The 23,681-nt window shown below is 40.5% G+C and overlaps 2 protein-coding genes across 2 annotated transcripts; one reads left to right on the plus strand and one right to left on the minus strand.

Moving 5' to 3' along the window:
• Window positions 1–382: 382 nt before the first annotated feature.
• arhgap1 (Rho GTPase activating protein 1) lies at window positions 383–19,615 on the plus strand. Its single transcript, XM_026946739.3, has 13 exons — window positions 383–463; window positions 4,906–5,072; window positions 7,082–7,174; window positions 7,292–7,379; window positions 8,383–8,514; window positions 10,173–10,259; window positions 10,484–10,582; window positions 10,687–10,797; window positions 12,042–12,118; window positions 12,485–12,562; window positions 12,746–12,874; window positions 16,300–16,403; window positions 16,955–19,615. Exons 2-13 carry the CDS (start codon window positions 4,937–4,939, stop codon window positions 17,123–17,125), a joined length of 1,305 nt encoding a protein of 434 aa, XP_026802540.1. The 5' UTR covers window positions 383–463; window positions 4,906–4,936; the 3' UTR covers window positions 17,126–19,615.
• Window positions 18,750–23,239, minus strand: si:dkey-23n7.10 (SPRY domain-containing SOCS box protein 3). The gene is made up of 4 exons (XM_026946740.3): window positions 22,523–23,239; window positions 22,124–22,252; window positions 21,825–22,015; window positions 18,750–20,164 (listed from the first exon to the last, which is right to left on the minus strand). Exons 1-4 carry the CDS (start codon window positions 22,677–22,679, stop codon window positions 19,961–19,963), a joined length of 681 nt encoding a protein of 226 aa, XP_026802541.1. The 5' UTR covers window positions 22,680–23,239; the 3' UTR covers window positions 18,750–19,960.
• Between the last annotated feature and the right edge of the window lie 442 nt (window positions 23,240–23,681).

The raw sequence follows: 23,681 nt of genomic DNA on the forward strand, positions 1-23,681 counted from the left end.
AGGTGGATTGTTTATACTGTGTGAATGAGTGTCACAACAACAACAACAGCAACAACAACAATAATAATAATACAGAAATATTCTGTTTCGTTCAAATCTATTTATTTTTGTACAGAGAACAAAATACACACAACCCAAAAAAAAAAATGTTCAATTTGTGAATTTGTTTCTGTACAGTGGAGTAATGATATTCATGCTTTACTTAAATGCAGATAATCTGTTAACTCCAATGCAAACTATAATACTTTGATATTTATTTTATTTAAATTTATTTATTTATCTATTTATTTAATTTAATTTTATTTATTTATTTATTTATTTATTTATTTATTTATTTTTAAAAAGTCACCCAGTCGTGTGTTGAAATTGGGGCTTTTATGATGGAGGACATGTTGACAGTCTCTAACCGGAAGTGCTGGGTGAGTAGCTGAAGTGGCACAGCTGTGAAATCTCCGAGTGTCAGGTAAAGCTTTCATTCGGGCTTTTATTATTAGAGTAAGGCTTTCAGTGCAGTATTTATTATCTGCTGTTCGCAGGAAGAGGAGAAGTGCTGTAGCTGCTTTAACATGAAGTATACAGTTAAACAGAAGCAGGTTGCTAGCTAGCGTTAAGCTGTTTAGCCTGATTCAGAGTGTCTGAATAGGGAATGATGATGACAGAGAGTTAAAGCTAGCATCTGTACACTTCATGGCTCCATGTGCAGTTAGAGCAAAAAGTAAACAACATGAAGCCAGTAAAAGCGCAGTGGCTGCTGTTTTCCCCACCGAGCACAAGTCTTAGGCATGAAAAACACACCTACAGGTCCTGCTAGCAAACTGCTGAGTCTCTGCAGCTCGGCTTTGTGCTGCTATTCTCATAATAACACAACACAACACACACACACACATACACACATACATACACACTGTCGCTTGTGTGTGAGTGCAGTACAGTGTGTGTAGTTTCTTCATAACCGCTTCTCTTCTGCAACAACTACAGGAAATACTGAAGAAAATATGAAGTGCATGAATATCTCACATCATATATATATATATATATATATATATATATATATATATATATATATATATACACACACACACTATTCTGGACATCAAAAATGACCAGTCAGTCTATAAAAGTCTATAAAAAAAGCAGGTTTGTCTGAAAGATTATCACAGTATCATAATTCACACACAATATCAAAACCGTATTATGGCAAAAGCTAAATATTCCACATTTTCTACATTTTCAATTTGATACCAGTACCAAAGCTCTGAGTGTACTGTGGCTTCTACCTTTTCTGTTTTTCTGTATATATTAAATTATATATATATTTTTTATATATATTTTTGTACATCGTAATAAGCTTGCGTGAAAACTTGTGAAAAATAATCCTTGGGAATTTTTTTTAATTATTATTTATTTGTTTATTTATTTACTTTTTTAAGTTTGGGGTTCCCAATTGTTGTACAGTACAGTCAGGGCCACTTCTAACTGTAAAAACAATTCACACACACACACACACACACACACACACACTCAGTATAGATCCCGTCCATCATCCATTCATCTTTAACCACTTTATCCAGGTGCAGTTTGCTAGCACTTCATAAAAACAGTTAGTGTATTTATGAAGGCGTAACTGTTGGTGCTCAAGCTTTACAAGAGGCAGATGTGAATTTCTCATCCAAGTCTGTGGGCAGGGATATACAGTAGTGTACAGCAGGGGATGTAGTGTACGGCTGGGGGTGTCGTGTACAGCAGGGGATGTAGCATACATCGTGGGTGTAGTGTACAGAGAGAATGTAGTGTTATTCTATTTAAATAAAGTGTGAAAGGTTTAAGTTTTGTATTGTTTGACATTTTGTTGTTTTGGAAAGTACTACTACTTTTTATCTATCCCCTTCGCTGTAAACTGTAGGAGCTGCACTTCTCTGTGAGATCTGAAACCAAACATTCATTCACACAAGATGGCTCTTGGCCATGTCATGCTTTGATAAACACCTCTGAGTCACACCGAAGGGGTACAAGACTGTGTGTAACTCTCAATGCCAAACACTTCTAAACAGACTGTCTGGGTTTGCATGATGATGTCCATGATGGAAGGGATGATATCAGACACATCACGTTCTTTTTGTTTCCTTCTGAGTGCTGAAGTGGCTGTACATGTAGTATTGAAGTATTGAAATAAATGTCGAGAGACTGAGACTTGACCCCGAATGCTCCAGGGTGTAGTCATGTATTGCAGTGAAAAAAGAAAAGAAAAAAACCTATGAATTTTGCATAGCCTTAATATCACTGGTGTAAAAAGGCAGTTGTAGCATCTTATTGTTTGGCTGCAGGGTGTATAAAAACGCATAATTCATCACTGATATGGTCAAGTTTTCTGTAAGGAGATGTCTAGTTAACATTTATGGAAGGAGTCTCCAGTGTCAGTGCTTTGTAACAGTCAGTAAGGTTTCGATCACAGGTACGTCTTCAGGACAGAGAGAGAAGAGAGCGAGTAGGAAGTGCACCATGACTGTTTATAACATATCATAATATATAACATAATGTTGTTTCATAGGCGTTCCACAATTTCAAATATAACTATAAAGGGTTAAAAAGGATAATGTTGCTTATTAATAAATACAAATAGAAATTATTGGCAAACTGCTGTGGTGTAAGGGGAATAAAACGTTTCAGGATGCGCCGATATAGGAAAGTAATCAACATCAGGTCACTTCACTTCACATCAGGTCACTTCGTCCATCCCCACCCCATTGTTGATTATTTTCCTATAACCGCATGCCTTGTCATGCTGTATTCTTTACATATTAGATAGCAGTTTGTACGCTGGAAGTAAACATAAAGACCTGGAAATGGAAAACCGCAGGGTGGTTGTGTAAAATGGTTTGCATACAAGTTCACAAAGATTGATCTAAAGTTCACAAAGATTGATCTAAACTATTTGTCTTTCACATTCTAGTAGTATTTTTGTGGCCTGTGAAGCACCAGTTATAGATCTGTGCTCATATTCGAGCTGCGCCAGTTCTTCTGTAATGGCGAGACATGAAGTGTTGATGTGTGAAGATGCTGTTTCTGCCTCAGCAACCTTCATGCTGTGCTTCGGATACACACACACACACACACACACACACACACACACACATATCCCAGTCACGATATATAAAGAAGCCAAATGTCACAGCAGATCAGTATCTGAATCTAGCCACTGCTTACGGCTAGACACACACACACACACACTTTCTGCAGATTTGGAATGGGTTTCTGCTTTTTTTGGCAGCAACACACTTACAGTATGCAGCTCATGTTCCCAGAGACATTTTTTGTTTTAATAGGATGTGTTGTTTTTCTAGAATAATCATGTTATTTTGGAATGCATAGACGCTACATCGAAGCTGTAATGATGTTTTAAAAGCTCACACCTAGCCGTGTGGTTTCTGCACTGCAGACCTGCCTTTCACTGAATTAGAAAAACTCAGCAAAGATTTTACCACTTGTCATCCTGTGTATATATATATAGCAGCTTGATTGCCCGTGTGTGTGTGTGTGTGTGTGTGTGTGTGTATATATGTGTGTGACACAGAAGTGAGCTATGAACAGCAACATTATTAGTTTGTGGATTTGAAGAAGCTTAATAAAGGCTCCATTCACCAGTGGGTGAGTGAAGAGCCAGCTGCGTTGCACCTGTCCTACTGTTCCTGTTGGAATATATGTGTGTGTGTGTTTGATAGTTCTTATGAGGTCTACTATTCTATCAATCCATTTACCTTCTTCCGTGTAAGCATTGCTGTGCATGTGCAAGCATTCCTGTGAAGTACAAACCTGTGATGTACATCCTCTGTAACAATGATTCATTAACTTTTGCAGATCTCTTTGCTAATACACCAGATGTTGTTGTTGTAAATGAAGAGTTCAGACAGGCATTTGTTCTAGAGGTAGGCTGCATGTTTGGCTTGAGGAAGCCTTCAGGACTAAGGTTATCAGGTACCAACCGCTTGTGAATAACGTCTCCGAGCTCGGCTGTAAGTGTAGACTTTTGGTCTTTTGTTCAGCAGCCTGTGTCATGTCCATAGACGGGTCATCAGGAGGTAAACGGCTAGCAAAATACTGTTCAGTGCCTCCTATCATTGACAGCTGTCATATATGGAGAAGGCGCTGCTATTTATACCCCTGATAAATATCAGTATAGTCCATTTTAACTGTAGGATGATGTATTTTTCTGTGGGCTACACCTCTGTTATTTATGTTCTGTACTACTGCTTTGCTGAGTGGATATAAATAAATTGTTTGTGTGTGTACGAGTGCATGCATGGGTGTGTGCCAGTGATAGTTTGACAGTTATCTGATATGACTGAAACAGTTTTTCATGCTAGTTTTTGCAATTAATCAAATTTTAATTGTGATCACAATTTTTGTCTTTGTTAAACATTATTCAAATCAGCAAACTGAGCTAAAGTGCATTGGCCACCGTTATAATATGTTGGGGTTTTTTTTTTAACTTAAATCATTCAATCGTGAGCCATCTATTCATATGATTTAACTGTCTGAACAATCGCATCACACTCTGGTGGGGTATTTATTTATGAATACCGCTGTGTTTATTTGAAAGATTGAATAAGGAACGTAGGAATCTTAACTACGGAATCTTGTTTTGGGTCAAGGATTTGTACATTTAAATCCATTTAGGCATATAATTATGCAAAAAATCTTTTAAAATTAGATAAATTCTTTTTAAAAAATCAAACATTTGTTCCTAGACTGACTACATAATTGGGATATTCATGATTTCAACTGAGCAAAATAATCATGGTTATAATTTTAGTCATTGTCCTGTAGCCCTTCTGGAGAAAGTGAAATCGGGTGATGATAAAGTGTATCTTTATGTGCAGTCTGTGTATATTATTGTGTGTTTGGCAGGTCTCTGTGTGTGGTGTTATAGAGGACAGTCATGTCCTCAGACCTGCTGGTGGATCTGCATGATGAGCTGGGGGGAGACGATTCTCCCAGTGCGGCTCTCGACCAGCTCAAACTGGTGCCAGAAAAGCAGTGGCCACAGGATGACCCCGTCAGCGTCAGCAAGTCTGGTGAGTGTTACCACTGCTTTAAACAATTAATCATAGTTTGTTTTTGGCTGTCATGTTTTCATGCATTGTGAACCTGCAGCAGATCACAGCAGTGTAATTAGCATTACATGTACCGCTGACCTAAATCAGAAGATTTCATTTTGCTGTGTGTGATTAGTTGTAGGCCTACGTGGTGATGTTGCCAGCTGAGTTCAGTGTTATTGTTATTTAAACTAGAGGAAACCTTTTTGCCTCACATCACTCTGTTCCCTAGTGATTGTTCCTATCTTTGGTTTACTGCCGATTAGTAATACCAGGCTAGTGCCATATCCACACAAGACCATAAACAAAACCACCAATTTGACACCAGGTCAGATGTCTTCCCCATATGGAAGTGCATCTGTGCAGTGAGTCTACTCATGACCGAAAGAACCAAAAACAATATTTTGCTTTGCGCGATGTTTGACGGGGTTGTTTAATGTATCCAAATAAAACAGTGAACGCAGCTTAGCAACTATCATCAGCTAGCTGCAAGTAAGAACAAGCATGTGGAAACAAAAAAACACACATGCTTGTGTTACTGTCTCTTTGTGCAATAATAAAGTAAAATTCCAAAAATAATAGCTATTTTGTTTGCGAGGCTGAATTCAGGTCATTTGTGTTATCACTGGTACACTGGATATATTTTTAACGAACACACTTAAAATGATGTTTAATTATCCAACATAAATATGACATTTATTATTATATTATTAGGAAACACCAGCGAATATCTTGAAGCATGTAAAGTGCCAGCTGTACTCTCGCTTACTTCGCTGGTAATTTGCAAAAAGTTCAACTCAAATGTTTCGCGTCACTCTCCCTGCCCGATTTGCATCGCTAGCATAGAATGACAATAGCAAAAGACAACGTGCTTCGAACATAAATGACCTCCGGCCACTTTTTTGCGTTGCGTCATTGCCAGTGTGAGCACGGGGTAAGGGTCCAGCAGTGCCAGGGGAAATAAGCTCTTATCCACTGTGTTCCTGAATCAGCTCATGTAGGATAAATGAAAATAATAGATTCTAACATTTTATCATCTCCATGACACTTTTACCCGCTTGGGCTTTGTATTATCATGCAATCACATCATCAGCGCTTGCTCAGAATTTGCTAGATGTCGTTTAGACTTCCTCAGGAGCTGCGTGTCTAAATGCATGTGAATGTTCCACTGGCAGCACATTTGTTTGCTTGAGTAAAACATTCACACATATTCCTTTATTCATCAACTAGTGGAAGCAGTGGGAAGGTTACGTCAGTATGGTACCCAAAAATTCCATGTGGATTTCTTTAAAAGCACTTTCTTACTGTATTACTGTAAAAAAAAAAACAAAAAACTAAAACATCTGTATCATGTGCGATTACAACAGAGATTAGTTTCAGCATTTCCTGTACTTATGAAAAAACAGGAAACGTTTACTCAAACTGACTTCAGCCAATAAATAATTTCATTTACATTTTTACGATTTCTTCAGTCCAAAGTAAGTCATATATCTGTATAATTTGAGCATGGAATAAAGCTGCATAATGTCTTATCCTAAGACCTTTATCATGAACACTGTGTAGTTTAAACATTAATTGATACAATTCAACTACCCTTAGACTTCAGAGATAAGTGTGCTTTGAGTTAAACAGTTTTTCCCCTTTCACTATAGCATCACATATGGAAATTCTTGTCCTTGGTATTCACCTATACTCCACAGAGGCAGTGGACAGAGACTAGATTGAAAAACACTAGAGTGTTCTTTTAAATAAGAATAGAGGAGATATTGAGACAATCTGCCCCTGTCTTTCTTCTGATGATGCGCTAACATTGGGATTTACATGCAAGAAAATCAAGTGTCTTAAAGGGATCTATGTGCACAGTTTTGCAAGGTGATAAAGTGTCTTCATAGCTCATTGCGCAGGATGTGTCTCTGTGTTGAGTGTTTTCATTTAGCTGTATTTTTGCACAAATTAACTTTAATATTATATCCCTTTCTGCTGTGTAGCTACAGATATTAAGAGTCTCAGTGATGGATCTCACATGGCATGGGATGATCCCTTTTATGATATTGCAAGACATCAAATAGTGGAAGTGGCAGGTGAGCCATCAATTATATATGTGTTACTGTAGAAAGCAAGCAATAAACAGGAATCATTAACTCAGAACTTTCCTTGCCTTCCCCCCTCTCTCTCTCTTCTATCCGTATTCTGTGCAGGTGATGATAACTTTGGCCGAAAAGTGATAGTGTTCAACGCGTGTCGCATGCCTCCGCAACATCAGCTAAACCACCACATGTTACTGATGTAAGCGTCTGTCATTTAAACTGTTCAGTTTTCTTCAATTGAATCACTAATGTATATAAATGTATATATAGTATATATAAAGTTCTAGTTATTTTTTCTTCTGACTATTTCTGACTGTGCGGAAATAACACTTCCTCTGAAGTGCTTGCTGGTTTGCAGTTACACTGTAGAACACGTTCCTTTAAAGAGGAACAAACTCCACACTGTTTCTATAAATATTACACACTCAGAATGATAAGCTTACTAGAGCATTTATTTGCCCAGTAGGCTAGTTAATCAATTTATGATTTGTCCACCCCTGTTTATGAACAGAATATATATATATATATATATATATTTATATATAATATATATTTATCTGAAAGTAAGACAGGAGTGAGGTGGAATACAGTGATTTATACCACAACACTGCTGAATTCTTTAATCTGACTTGTCAGAAGGTGTTGATTTGTTTTCTGTAACAGCACGGCAAATCATTGATTTGTCAACGCATTCTATAAAGAGACACTTTTTAAGCATTTTTGGGAGGATTCTCGGATGCGAGCACTTTGTAACAGTAAGTTTTCTGCCATGGGAGAGTCTTGAGGACAAAGGACTTTGTGGGTTCTCGGTAGTATGACAAGCTATATTTTTGTGTGAAGAGAAAGAGGAAGTAGGAGAGACTGGTGAGGGAGCAACAGTTAATAGCTGCTATAACGTAAGTGATAATAGGAACTAACTTGTTTCGCAGAATGTCTTTAAAAGTAACTATAAACGATTAAAAGTATGACGTGTAGCGTGATGTGTTGTTACAGGAAAATAATGCTTCACAGCAGGCCACATGACACCACCGTGTCGTTGATTATTTTCCTGTAACAGCACACCCCATTGCATTTTGTTCCTTATATAGCAGTGAAAAGCCTGACAGTGGCTCCCTGGGAACTGAGCTCACAATCTTCTAATCACTAACACAGAGCATTAACTACTGAGATATCACTGTCTGATATGAACTGTGGAATTGCAGGTATCTGAAACAGACCCTGGATAAGTATGTGGAGAGTGATTACACACTGATCTACTTCCACCATGGCATGACCAGTGAGAACAAGTTGTCCCTCAGCTGGCTACGAGATGCCTACCGCGAGTTTGAAAGAAAGTAGGTCACCATCACATCTCGCTGACTGAGCCTCTCTATACAGTTAGGTCCATAAGTATTTGCACAATTTTTGTAATTTTGCCTCTGTCCACTACCGCAATAGATTTGAAATGAAGTAATCAAGACATGATTGAAGCATAGACTTTCAGTTTTAAATCAAGGGATTTTATAAGAAATACTGCATTAACCGTTTAGGAATTACAGCCATTTTTTACAGAGTACCTCCATTTTCACAGGCTCAAGTAATTGGACAATTGACTGATAACCAGTTTAATGGCCAGGTGTAGCCTGTTTCCTCGTTATCTGATGACAGATTTAGAATATGCAACTTCACAAAAGTGAAGGAGGCCATCATTAGGCTGAAAAAACAGAGAGATATCAGAGAGATAGCAGAAATCAATCAATTGGCCAAATCAATTGGTACATTCTTTAAAAGAAAGAATGCACTGGTGAGCTCAGCAACACTAAAAGGCGTGGAAGACCACAGAAGAAAACTAAAGTGGATGATTGCAGAATTATTTCTTTGTTGAAGAAAACCCCCTTCAAAACATCTAGCCAAGTCAAGAACGCTCTGGAGGAGGTAGACATATAATAATTTGTCAAATTCTACAATCAAGAGACACCTTCATGAATGTAAATATAGAGGTTTTAGCTCAAGATGCAACCCACTGGTAAGACTCAAGAACAGAAGGGTCAGATTAGACTTTGCTTTAAAAAAAAAAAAAAAAAAAAAAAGAAAAACTCTTGAAAAAAAAGCCTGCCCGGTTCTAATGTAAGATTAATTTGTACCGGATTGATGGAAAGAGAAGAGTATGGAGAAGGAAAGGAGGGGATCATGATCCACAGCATACCACATCATCTGTCAAACATGTGGAGGCAGTGTTATGGCATGGACATGTATGGCAGCTAATGGAACTGGGTCACTGGTGTTTATTGATGATGTCACTGCTGATAGAAGTAGCAGGATGAATTCTGAAGTGTATAGAGCTATACTTTCTGCTCAGATTCAGTCAAATGCTGCCAAACTTATAGGACGGTGCTTCAGAGTACAGATGGATAATGACCCAAAAAGTACCGCAAAAGCAAACCAAGAGCTTCATAAGGCAAAGAAGTGGAATGTTCTTAAATGTCTGATGACTTCAACCCAGTTGAGCATGATTTTCACTTACTGAAGATAAAACTGAAGGCAGAAAGACCCACAAAGAAGCAGCAACTGAAGGCAGCTGTAGTAAAGGCCTGGCAATGCATCCCAAAGGAGGAAACTCAGCATTTGATGATGTCCATGGATTCGAGATTTCAGGCAGTCATTGACTGCAAAGGATTTGCATCCAAGTATTAAAAATAATCCTAATATTTATGATTGTTAGTTTCTACAATTACTTTTGAGCCTGTGAAAATGAAGAGACTCATGAATCACATCCTGATTGCCTCATTTAAAATCCATTGTGGTGGTGTACAGAGGCAAAATTACCAAAATTGTGTCACTGTGCAAATACTTATGGACCTGACTGTATGTAGTGAGTTTTGTTAGATAGGAAAGAGGAACCTAAACTGATGATGTACACATTATATATACATGCGTACCTATTCATAGCATTGTGTGAATTCTGGATATATACAGAACATATGGTGAAGTTAATTCTGTGTGTCTTTATCAGGTATAAGAAGAACATTAAGGCATTTTACATTGTTCATCCCACCATGTTTATCAGAACTGTCCTCATCTTCTTCAAACCACTGATCAGGTCAACACTAAATACACTCCACCTACATTGTAAATACACAAGTGTAATATCTAAAGACTTGCTGTATGCTTATTCCTTTTATGTACACACATTATTCACATGTAGTACATATAAATATATTTAAATATGCTGCATAAGCATAGACTACAGTAGACCGGGTCTTACAGGTGTTTGTGTGTGTTTGTGTGTGTGTGTGTGTGTGTGTGTGTGTGTTTGGTCCACAGCTTCAAATTTGGCCGTAAGGTCCACTACGTGAACTACCTGAGTGAACTGGAGGAGATAGTGAAGTGTGATCAGCTTGTTATTCCCAGTCGAGTCAGAGAGTAAGACTCTACACACCATACACATGCTCTATGGCATTACCATACATACACATCCTGTTTACAGGATTGGACATGATGGTTCCCTTTTTTTTGTCTGAATACAGGTATGATGATAAAATCCGTATGAACCTGAAGCCGTCTGTGGTACCTGGCTCAATTTCTCCTGCTCACAGCCCTCCTCTCCCCTTCCAGCAGTTCGGAGTGCCGCTTTCAGTGTGAGTGGCTTAGTGAACTTTATTACTTATACTCATTATGTGTATGTGTACTGGATAAACATGTACATGTATTTATTACATATATTAATTACATATATTCATACCACGGTGCTTTCGGCTCCTTGAATCTGAATTGTCAGAAGGTGTTGATTAATTTTCTATAACAGCAGCTGACTGTAGTCGTGGCAAATCACAGGTTTATATTAATGTACCTTTTTTTAACAGTAATAACTTGTATAGCACACTCTTCACTTATTCTAAGGCTAATAATAAAAGTGTTGCTATTTAACAAAGAATAATCATTGATGGTGAAGCTTTGTTATGAGATGTTTATTTAACATTTATGGAAGGAGTCTCCACTGTCAGTGCTTTGTAATAATCAGAAAGTTTTCTGTCATAGAAAAATCTCCAGGATAGAGGAATTTGTGTTTTGTGGTTTCTTGGTAACTTGACAAGTTGCATTTTTTTGTCTTATTAACGTCAAGAGAGAGAGAGAAAAGTGGTTGGTGAAGGAACTGCAGGTTATACACTATATGGCCAAAAGTGGACGCCTGACCATCACACTCATATGTGCTTTTGAACATCCCATTCCAGATTTAGTCCCCTTTTGCTGTTATAATATCCTCCACTCTTCTGAGAAGGCTTTCCTCTAGAGTTTGAAGTGTGGTTGTGGGGATTTGTGCCCATGAAGCAACAAGGGCTTTAGTGAGCTCAGGCACCAATGTCAGGCGAGGAGACCTCGTTTTGTGCAAAGACATCCTATACAAGTCTGTGCTTCCAACTTGCAACAGTTTGGGGAAGAACCATATATGAGTGTGATGGTCAGGTGTCCACAAACTTTTGGCCATATAGTGTAGCTGCTATAATGTAAGTCACAGGTTCCCAACCCTGGCCCTGGAGTACATTACCTCACCACATTGTTGATTATTTTTCCTATAACAGCACATCTCATCATGTTTTATTCTTATTATATATATACTTATTATATATATTACTATCGTTAGCTCTTGTCATGGCAGTGTCATTGAGAGCAAACTTCTTTAATAGCAGGCTCTGTGTAATGATTCTTATTCTACTGCTACAATATAATCTAGAAGAACTATAATGACCGTGAAGATGATCACAAGCTCACTAAATGATCACTAATAGTTGATCTTGTAGCGTATGTTGTTTTGTAGAAGCAGCTTCATGGGTTATGGGTTATGGGATAAGTATAAAGTTGCGTGCTTTGTGTTTGTGTTTAGGTTGAGAGACAGGGGTGCAGACTCGGACGGGATTCCGCTGGTGATGCGAGATACCATCACTTTCCTGCAGGAAAAGGGTGTGCAAAATTTTCTGCAATTACATGTTTACATGTTGAGACTAGTTTGCCGAAATTCTGTTATTCAGAAATAAACATTTTTATATGAAAATGTTCATGGATTGATCTTCCACATGAAGACACAAGACTAAGTTTATAGAGATAACAGATATTCCACTGGTGTTTCACAACAAACAGTGGAAAGACTAGGCTTAATCCATGTTTAGGAGCCCATCCCTGTGATTTGTAAAGAGAAGTTTATGGTTTTGTAATACTGTAAGACTTCACTCACAATTAGGTACAGGTTTGCTCATGTATAATCAAGCTTTGTAGTTGTATTTTTATTCAATTAATGTTCCTCTTCTTGCTCCCTGAACCATCTCTCAGGTCTGCAAACAGAGGGGATATTCCGGCGCTCTGCTAACGTGAGTCTGGTGAAGAACATCCAACAGAAATACAACTCAGGTACTGTCATAATACTACTGAGAATCTGCTCTTTAAGCATTCCGCTTTTTAAACAGTGCATTAACTGGGCACAGGCACTTCTTTTACAGTTTTATTAATCTCTAATATTTGCTTTAAAGGGAAGTGCTGTAATGTAAATATTGAATTTTAGGGTGTGTGTGTGTCTGTGTGTACATGGTCTAGGTGAGAAGGTGAATTTCTTTGAGATGGACGATGTACACTTAGCCGCGGTCATCTTGAAGACGTTCCTCAGAGAGCTGCCAGAACCTCTGCTTACGTACAAGCTCTACAATGATGTCGTCAACTTTCACAGTGAGCAGACAATCGCTTTGCACCATCTCACAGCACTGATCACATCTCACTGCACCATCTCACAGCACTGAGCACGTCTCACTGCACCATCTCACTGCACTGAGCACGTCTCACTGCACCATCTCACAGCACTGAGCACGTCTCACTGCACCATCTCACTGCACTGAGCACATCTCACTGCACCATCTCACAGCACTGAGCACGTCTCACTGCACCATCTCACAGCACTGAGCACGTCTCACTGCACCATCTCACAGCACTGAGCACGTCTCACTGCACCATCTCACAGCACTGAGCACGTCTCACTGCATCTCACAGCACTGAGCACGTCTCACTGCACCATCTCACAGCACTGAGCACGTCTCACTGCACCATCTCACAGCACTGAGCACGTCTCACTGCACCATCTCACAGCACTGAGCACGTCTCACTGCACCATCTCACAGCACTGAGCACGTCTCACTGCACCATCTCACAGCACTGAGCACGTCTCACTGCACCATCTCACAGCACTGAGCACGTCTCACTGCACCATCTCACAGCACTGAGCACGTCTCACTGCACCATCTCACAGCACTGAGCACGTCTCACTGCATCTCACAGCACTGAGCACGTCTCACTGCACCATCTCACAGCACTGAGCACGTCTCACTGCACCATCTCACAGCACTGAGCACGTCTCACTGCACCATCTCACAGCACTGAGCACGTCTCACTGCACCATCTCACAGCACTGAGCACGTCTCACTGCACCATCTCACAGCACTGAGCACGTCTCACTGCACCTCACAGCACTGAGCACGTCTCACAGCACCATCTCACAGCACTGAGCACGTCTCACTGCACCATCTCACAGCACTGAGCACGTCTCACTGCACCATCTCACAGCACTGAGCACGTCTCACTGCGCCATCTCACAGCACTGAGCACGTCTCACTGCGCCATCTCACAGCACTGAGCACGTCTCACTGCGCCATCTCACAGCACTGAGCACGTCTCACTGCACCATCTCACAGCACTGAGCACGTCTCACTGCACCATCTCACAGCACTGAGCACGTCTCACTGCACCATCTCACAGCACTGAGCACGTCTCACTGCACCATCTCACAGCACTGAGCACGTCTCACTGCACCATCTCACAGCACTGAGCACGTCTCACTGCATCTCACAGCACTGAGCACGTCTCACTGCACCATCTCACAGCACTGAGCACGTCTCACTGCACCATCTCACAGCACTGAGCACATCTCACAGCACCATCTCACAGCACTGAGCACGTCTCACTGCACCATCTCACAGCACTGAGCACATCTCACTGCACCATCTCACAGCACTGAGCACATCTCACTGCATCTCACAGCACTGAGCACATCTCACAGCACCATCTCACAGCACTGAGCACATCTCACTGCACCATCTCACAGCACTGAGCACATCTCACTGCATCTCACAGCACTGAGCACATCTCACAGCACCATCTCACAGCACTGAGCACGTCTCACTGCACCATCTCACAGCACTGAGCACGTCTCACTGCATCTCACAGCACTGAGCACGTCTCACTGCACCATCTCACAGCACTGAGCACGTCTCACTGCACCATCTCACAGCACTGAGCACGTCTCACTGCACCATCTCACAGCACTGAGCACGTCTCACTGCACCATCTCACAGCACTGATCACATCTCACTGCACCATCTCACAGCACTGAGCACGTCTTACTGCACCATCTCACAGCACTGAGCACGTCTCACTGCATCTCACAGCACTGAGCACGTCTCACTGCATCTCACAGCACTGAGCACATCTCACTGCACCATCTCACAGCACTGAGCACATCTCACTGCACCATCTCACAGCACTGAGCACGTCTCACTGCACCATCTCACAGCACTGAGCACGTCTCACTGCATCTCACAGCACTGAGCACGTCTCACTGCACCATCTCACAGCACTGAGCACATCTCACTGCATCTCACAGCACTGAGCACGTCTCACTGCATCTCACAGCACTGAGCACGTCTCACTGCACCATCTCACAGCACTGAGCACGTCTCACTGCATCTCACAGCACTGAGCACGTCTCACTGCACCATCGCACAGCACTGAGCACATCTCACTGCACCATCGCACAGCACTGAGCACGTCTCACTGCACCATCTCACAGCACTGAGCACATCTCACTGCACCATCTCACAGCACTGAGCACGTCTCACTGCATCTCACAGCACTGAGCACATCTCACTGCATCTCACAGCACTGAGCACATCTCACTGCAGCATCTCACAGCACTGAGCACGTCTCACTCCATCTCACAGCACTGAGCACGTCTCACTGCATCTCACAGCACTGAGCACGTCTCACTGCATCTCACAGCACTGAGCACGTCTCACTGCACCATCTCACAGCACTGAGCACGTCTCACTGCACCATCTCACAGCACTGAGCACATCTCACTGCACCATCTCACAGCACTGAGCACATCTCACTGCACCATCTCACAGCACTGAGCACATCTCACTGCACCATCTCACAGCACTGAGCACATCTCACTGCACCATCTCACAGCACTGAGCACATCTCACTGCACCATCTCACAGCACTGAGCACATCTCACTGCACCATCTCACAGCACTGAGCACGTCTCACTGCATCTCACAGCACTGAGCACGTCTCACTGCACCATCTCACAGCACTGAGCACGTCTCACTGCATCTCACAGCACTGAGCACGTCTCACTGCATCTCACAGCACTGAGCACGTCTCACTGCACCATCTCACAGCACTGAGCACATCTCACTCCATCTCACAGCACTGAGCACGTCTCACTGCATCTCACAGCACTGAGCACGTCTCACTGCATCTCACAGCACTGAGCACATCTCACTCCATCTCACAGCACTGAGCACATCTCACTCCATCTCACAGCACTGAGCACGTCTCACTGCATCTCACAGCACTGAGCACGTCTCACTGCATCTCACAGCACTGAGCACGTCTCACTGCATCTCACAGCACTGAGCACATCTCACTCCATCTCACAGCACTGAGCACGTCTCACTCCATCTCACAGCACTGAGCACGTCTCACTGCATCTCACAGCACTGAGCACGTCTCACTGCATCTCACAGCACTGAGCACGTCTCACTGCATCTCACAGCACTGAGCACATCTCACTCCATCTCACAGCACTGAGCACATCTCACTGCATCTCACAGCACTGAGCACATCTCACTGCATCTCAAAGCACCAACTCCCAGACTAAGGACAAACACTTAGGATGGTGGCATATTTTCTGTATATACTGTATATACACATTTTCTGTCCCTCACCAAAAGCATGGTTTATGTGTGTGTGTGTGTGTGTGTGTGTGTGTGTGTGTGTGTGTGTTTTTTTTTTTTTTTTTTTTCCCCTTTTGTCAGGCGTGGACAGTGCATCTCAAGCTGTTACCGTCCGAAACATGCTGATGTCACTTCCTGAGGAGAACTATGTATCGGTGCGCTTCCTCGTACAGTTCCTCGCTCAGGTCAGTAAAATACGTGGTGACAAGAACATTCCCTTATACATTATTATCCCTTCTACATTCCCTTTTATTTCAGTCCTTCTCACATTCTCACAAATAGATTTTTCTGGATATTCATCCCATCATGCAGGGATTTCAGTGAAAAACTATTTCTTATGATTTTACACTAATTAGGAAAAAAAATGCTTCCTAGACAGTGTTGGCCTGTCACTTCTAAATCATCATTGTTTTCAACACTAGCAAATATGAAAACACAGTTCCAGAGTTGCTGAGTAATACAAAGAGCGTTTTAAGCCATAAAAGACAGAGTGTTTTATTCCTCCACTGCTCTTCTTTCATGCTTGTTGACCTCTGAGCTGTTCTCATTGCTGAACTCAGCAATATTGCGTACTGCACATATTATATAGAGGTGTTCCCGGCACATTTGAGCAGTTTATTGTTCAACATTATTCTTATATAATAGTTTTTTATATTTATATTACATTTATATAATTGTTTATAATTACACGTTCAAGATTACATTAGGGCTTGGGGTGTTGTTTGTTATGGTGTAGGTGTCGGCCGAGAGCGAGGTAAACAAGATGACCAACACAAACCTGGCTGTGGTGTTCGGCCCCAATCTGCTGTGGGCACAGGACGCCGCCATGACTCTCAGTTCCATCGGACCAATCAACAACTTCACCCGCGTCCTGCTCGACCTGCACCAGGACGTTTTCAGCCAGTGAAAAACAGTGGCCCTGCCTCTGTATATAAATCCACACCATTGTACTTTTCTCCTTTGTGTTGCCAAATTCATGAGTGTGATAAATGAGTGAGAGTGGCAGGAAGGAAAGTGGCAGGTACAGGATTTGAAGAGAGTGAGGGTGAGTTTTTCCAGGATACTTATAATATATGTTCTTTTTTTTTTCTTTTTGGGGCAATTTCAGACAATCAGTAATTTGTCTTTTCTGCTTATCCTGTTGAGATCACGTAGCTGTTATCATTGTCACGGTACTGGTCAAGCAGAGAAATTTTACATAACTTCTCTGCTCTCGGGCCAAAATCAGTCACATATGCATCCATGTATTTACAGAAGGCTCCAAAAGTCTGAGTCCACTACCAAGAAATGTTTCATTTGTCAAAACAAGTGTAGGGATGGTAACACAGAGCATGTGCAGAACTGAGATGAGTCAATAAGAGACGTTAGTCTCCTAAATAAATGGTGTCATCATTTGGAAAAAATAAAACAAAGCAAAGAGGATATTCAGCTATATATTGGTTTCATACAAAACATTTTTTAAAGAAAATAATTCATACATAATTTTTTTAAGAATCTAATAGTTGTGGACTTTTGGACCCTAATGTGATTTGTAAAGATCAGGTTATCGGGGGAAAAATACAGCTCTTTATCGTTAGATATATAATATACGCATCTAGGTGGCTTACTTTTTAAGGTTTCTTTTTACGCGCTGGGGGATTATTTAGGTAATTTTGACCTTTTTGTGTAGATATTACTTGAGGATAATTCAGAGTATAAGCTTTTCTGTGCAAGAGAGAAGTCCTTTCCTGTATCAGCCATAGTCACAGCTATGGAAAAGTATAAAGCACTAATATTCAAACTTGAAACACTTTTTTCTTTTTTACCTTCAGAGGTTCTCAGTTAGTCTTTATTTTTATTACATTTCTTATTTGTATAATCTTTTCTACTGTATTGGTGTTATTGTATACTTTTTTTCTATAGTGGTCTGATGCTGACTGAAGAGGAGACTTAAGGTTTTTTAATGTCTGAAATAGTTATACCACACAACATCTGCATACTATATTTCACATACATTTGCTGTACATTATCATATGTAGTAGAGATGAACGTGTGCTGATTTGGATTCAGTGTCTGGGTCTTGTATTGAGTTGACAGCAATCATAAGGACAAGGGGAGCTGATCCTAGATCAGTCAGTACAGCTGGAACCAGAGCGTAGGCATCAGTGTCCTGCGGTCAGTCACATGGTTTCCCAGAGGCTCAGCTTATTCTTATTAATGGTGAACATGATAATGATTAGATTTTTTTGAAATATTGAAAGTGGCACTGACTGAAAACCACACGTCTGAGCTGTCTTGAACTTCCTCTTCTAAAACATTTGATCTTTTCTGTCTCTTCAGGAACAGAGAAGAAGTAAGTAGGTTTATTTCAGTCAGCTGTTCAGTTGTAAATCCTTAACAGGTTTACCCAAAAATTGCTTTTTTTTTTTTTTTTTTTTCTTGAAAACTTGCCTTGAATAATCTTGTTAGCTGTTTTTTCAGTGTTCTATAAAAGACAACAGAGCTGGAACACCTGGGACTCAGTATTAAATAAGAAACTTTTCCATATTCCATATCATCCATATATTATCCTGTTTATTCTCACACAGAAAAAAAATGACATGAAACATTCCCTGTGTTTCCACGAACATGAGCACTACACCTGCATGCTGAGTACAGGGTGCTTTCTACTGAAAGGAACTGCCTTTATTCTCTATTTCATTTCCACAGTAGTAGGGAAAGATGGCTAAATATTTGCACAGTGGTTTGCTTTTTCTCATGAAGTTTAAAATCCAGTCCCTAGTCACTATGTAGTGCACCATTTTGTGAGTTTTGAAGTCTAGTGGAAAATATCCTGTGCATTCATGAAACCCTACAATGCACCGCAATATGCAAGTGTCCAGAAGGTACAGAATACCCATAATGCACTTTGCTGTTTTTAGGAAACAGAGCAGGACTCCACCCATGCACACATGGATGAACAGGGTTTTACTTGATCTCAGTGCAGTGTCATATGCCTCCATATTGAAATGTAATTGTTTACTGTGTATGTACATCAACCTCCAATTTGTGTATGTACATTTTGGCATAACAGTAGTTAAAACGTTCAGTGAACCTTCCCAAAGCCCATGTGTTTGTGTGCCTTATTGAAGTTTTAGCCATTAGATTATGTTGTTATAGATTATAGCCACTTGAGCCTCCTTCCTCTGCTCGGATCTGTGAACTTTGTGCCTTTTTGTTGTAAATCTCAACCCAGTGCCATCCAGATCACCTGTGCTGTGGATATCTGTATTTCTACTTTCTAGGTGGAAAGCTGCTTTCTTCCGTGTGAAGGTTTTAGCTTCCGTCTTCACTGTTTGTGTAATTCTTTTCAGATCTACAGTACTTTTGTAAATGTGGTAATAAATGGTATATGAGTAATAAAATGTATACAGTGGTATTTAGTGTTGTAGAGGGTTTTTGTGAACATAGATCATGTTTGTATAGTAGTATGCCCTGCAGTAATCAATGAATAAATTCAGATGATTAAGATCTTAAAATAAAAGGGATTAAATGCAGTTCAGTATTTGGAGCTTTAATATTTGGCTTGTTGTTATCGTTACCTGAATGCATAATTGTAAGCTATATTTAGAATTTTCTTTCAAAGTCATACGAACAATTGTTTAATAGCTTTACTCAGCTTATTGATGAAAACATGAAAACAAATCCCAGGTCATGTATCTATGAGTGCATTAGGCATGAGCAGCACAGCATGTGTGTGATATTGTGTATACAGTGTGTGGTGTTATATGTCTGTGTTGTAGTTGCATATTTGGCAACATAATGCAGTAGGTAAGGGCAGTGCATGTGTGTATCCAGGGCTGAGGCAGTGTGTGATGGTGTGTATGCAGAGTTCCTGTAGGGAGGAGAGGCGAGATGATCTGATGCCCAGCTGCAGCTCGGTCTCTGGGGTTGTGGAGCTCACCATCGGATACAAAGCACCACTAACCTGCACACAGAGCAGTGCTTTTAAAATATCACACCCACACACACACACATCCACACACACTACCAAACATAACCAGGAAGCACTGATAATGCAGAAAAACACCTCAGCATACAACTCTGTTAAACAAAAAGGTTTAATGAATATGATATATAGTAAATTAGCAAGTGTGACTCAATAATCAAATAATGTAATAAACTGTTAAGTAAAATAGAGATTACACTACATGGAATAATACTTTTAGAGCATTTAGATACGTTTTGTACAAAGATTTCCTAGTAACCACTACAGCTAAAATGTGCTAAATACACAAATTCTTATCTCAGCTGCCTGTCATGAGTTTGTGAAAAAAAGCTTTTCAAAATGCTTACTACACACACTCGAGGAAACCAGACATGCTTACTTGCTTTTGATTTGGCTTGGCGAAGCAGTGCGGTTTCATGTGGTTTCCTGTTTATTTTATACCATTAATGCTGTTACATACATACACGTAAGGCCCCAGAAGTAAAAGCCAACACTGCATTACTACCAAATACATGGTATCATAAAAAATAAAACAAAGCAAACAAACAAGATATTTAGCTATATTGTTGTTACATAACTTTTTAAATAATGAACAGAGGTGTCACTTGTGAGTTGTAAGGGTCAGGTTATTGTGTGTGTTGGGGGGGAGGGGGGATGCAAATTCTAACTAGCTAGGTAAAGGTTATCACAACTTTAATGTTGGCTTGACAAAGCTCGTCTGAAAGTTTGAAACTGATTCATAAGCTTGAAGATAGTTTGTAGTTGAAAGACAAAAAGAAAGGAAGAAAGGGTGACAAAGACAGACAGACAGTTACTGGTAGAAAGTTAGATGACAAATAGAGTGATACAAGTAGAAATTCAGATGGAGTGAGAGTGACACAAGTAGATAGATGGAGAGAGTGTTATTAGTAGAAAGACAGAAGGAGTGAGTGATACAGGTAGATTGATGGAAAGAAATATTGAGAGAGAGTATGTGTGTGTGGTACTGGTAGACTGATAGAGAGATGGGTGGAGAGAGTGTGTGGCACTGATAAAAAGATAGATGAAGTGAGAGTCTCTGTTACAGGTACACTGACAGAGTGAGAGGGAGAGAAGAGGGGCTTCAGGCCCTGCGCACACAGGTGTGTGTGTGTGTGTGTGTGTGAGTTTTGACAGATGGAGTCTGAAATCTTGAACATTCCGAGCCAGGCTCTGAACATTCAGCCAGTCTAAGTGTACGGGACTTTTTGGGATATTTGATTGTCCGCTGTAAGTCCGATCAGTTAGGAAAAATACATTGTGATCACTCAGCTTGTAGGGCTGTGCTGAGTTTGGTGAATGTAGCTTGAAAGGTTTAGTTGTTACAACAGTCCAAAATTTTCAGTAGAAGTCAATGGGAATTTTGGCCACTTTGAGCTTCCGTAACGGGAAAACCGTAATTCCAATCAGTTAGAAAAGTCATAGCACACTAAGTCTGACACACTAAGGCTGAAGGTCTATGAGTTTGGTGCATGTAGCTTGAAAGCTCTAGGAGGGGTAGCGTTTAGAAATTTTGGGTCTAATAATAATAATAATAATAATAAGCTTAAACAGCAGCACAGAAACATAATAATTAAAAAAGTTAGTGATAATGGCCATGACTATTACAGTTCCATATTACCTGAGTGAGGTCAGAGAAGGCCAGGCCGAGGTTCTCTCCGTTGCGGTAGAATGTTAATGTTCCTGCGCTGCAGTCCAGCAGAACCCCGATGACTGTGTTTATCTCATAGAATGGTTCTGTGTATTTCTTACTCTTCCCGTTGTGCCAGAGAACGCCTTTATATGACAAACCCCAACCTTCAGCGTCCATACCTAGAGAAAAACAATGCACATATTCGGTTCCCCACTGTTCCCAACGACGTACACGAAGTACCCTCACACACACTCACACACTGCATGTCCCCTGTCTGGAGTTCTCACCTATAAGGTTGATGAACTGGTGATCTGCATGCAGAGGTGCATTCTGGGTACCAACTCCCACCATCACAGACGTGCCATATGGAGGTTCCAGGAACTCGATCTCCCAGTAGTGCTCACCATGAGTGAAACCTGTAACACACACATACACACACTTGCTTATGAAAGGGTTCTTAAGCAAAGTAGAACAAATGTATTAAACAATTATAACTCAGTATAGCAATGAGTTCGATTAAAGCAGACAGGAGATACGATCGTTTAAGTGAAAGCTAAATGATTTGAGGGATCAGTGACTGTCCTCCCTTGCCTGTGTGGGACACTAAAGACACACTGTCCCTGGTGCTAGTTATGAGTATTGTTTCATATTCTAACCTGCTCAGGTGTGATGATGGAGCAGATTACCTTTATTTCCTCGCACAGCTGCAGTGCCTTCGCTCTCCAGCAGTGGGCTGATGTGGAAGTAAACAGCCTGGCCACATTGAGACACATGTGCATCGGGAGACTTTGAGACTGTGTCCCATTTCCAACTCTGCCATGTGTGACCTCTTGGGATAGGCATCGTAAAAACTGTTTATGCAAGTCTACCTCAATGGACACTGGAAGCTCAGGTTTAAATTCAACACAGTAAGAGTTCAATAAAAGATATTAACGAAGAGCATAAGGCCCTGTGTAATTAATACAGGATACTTTCGGTAGGTTTTTCTCTGATTCTACTCTTTGAATTTTGTAGCTTTTAGAGAAATAAAAAGGGGGAGGGGTATATGGTATGGGTAACAGATCTAGCTTTCTAATGATGTTTCACTTCCTGTCTGTTCTGATAGAGAAACCCTCTACTGGGTTGTAAATGTAAAATACATTTTATGGGCCCCAACTATTTGAATATTAGTCTCAATATTTAAATGTGTACAATTATACCTTGGCTGTTTAACGGCGCCATTAAGCTTTTTATTCTTGAACTTTCCGCTACATCTAAGTTGACCTTACTTATATGCCAACTTGTTTTTGAGTTATTGAAGTTTGGATTAAACCCATTCAATTCAAATGATTAGTCAAACCACCTAATAACTATAACAACTCAGTACTAAATATCATAAACTTTGATAATAGTAGTTTGTGATTTCCACCACTGCACCAAAATAAAATAAAATCACAGACCCTCAATGCAGTCTAAATGTTGTGAAGAAGGTCCACTGCATGCTACTTACGATGGTCCTGTGCTCAGTTCAGTATGGGCAGATGACGCTTCAAGTTGTTTGTCTCAGGTGGAGTATCACAGGCATTCAGCGTGGCTAGACTGAGTTTCCAGGTCTTGAATGATTAAAGGTCAAAAAAACAACCCCAAGCTTGTGTTTCTCACTTATCTACTCATGGAAGTGGGTTGTGTACTAGACATCATCTACTTTGCAATGTCATAAAATTTTACAGTCAACAACAAAAGTTTGCACAACTTAATGATAAAATATTTACTTTACAGAAACAAGACATTTAGTCCTTAGGTTTCATGTTTCACCATCACAAGCAACAAATTAACAAATTTGTTAGTAAATCTATGAACAAATTA

This window comes from Pangasianodon hypophthalmus, chromosome 25 (genome assembly GCF_027358585.1).
Source record: "Pangasianodon hypophthalmus isolate fPanHyp1 chromosome 25, fPanHyp1.pri, whole genome shotgun sequence".
NCBI classification, from domain to species: domain Eukaryota; kingdom Metazoa; phylum Chordata; class Actinopteri; order Siluriformes; family Pangasiidae; genus Pangasianodon; species Pangasianodon hypophthalmus.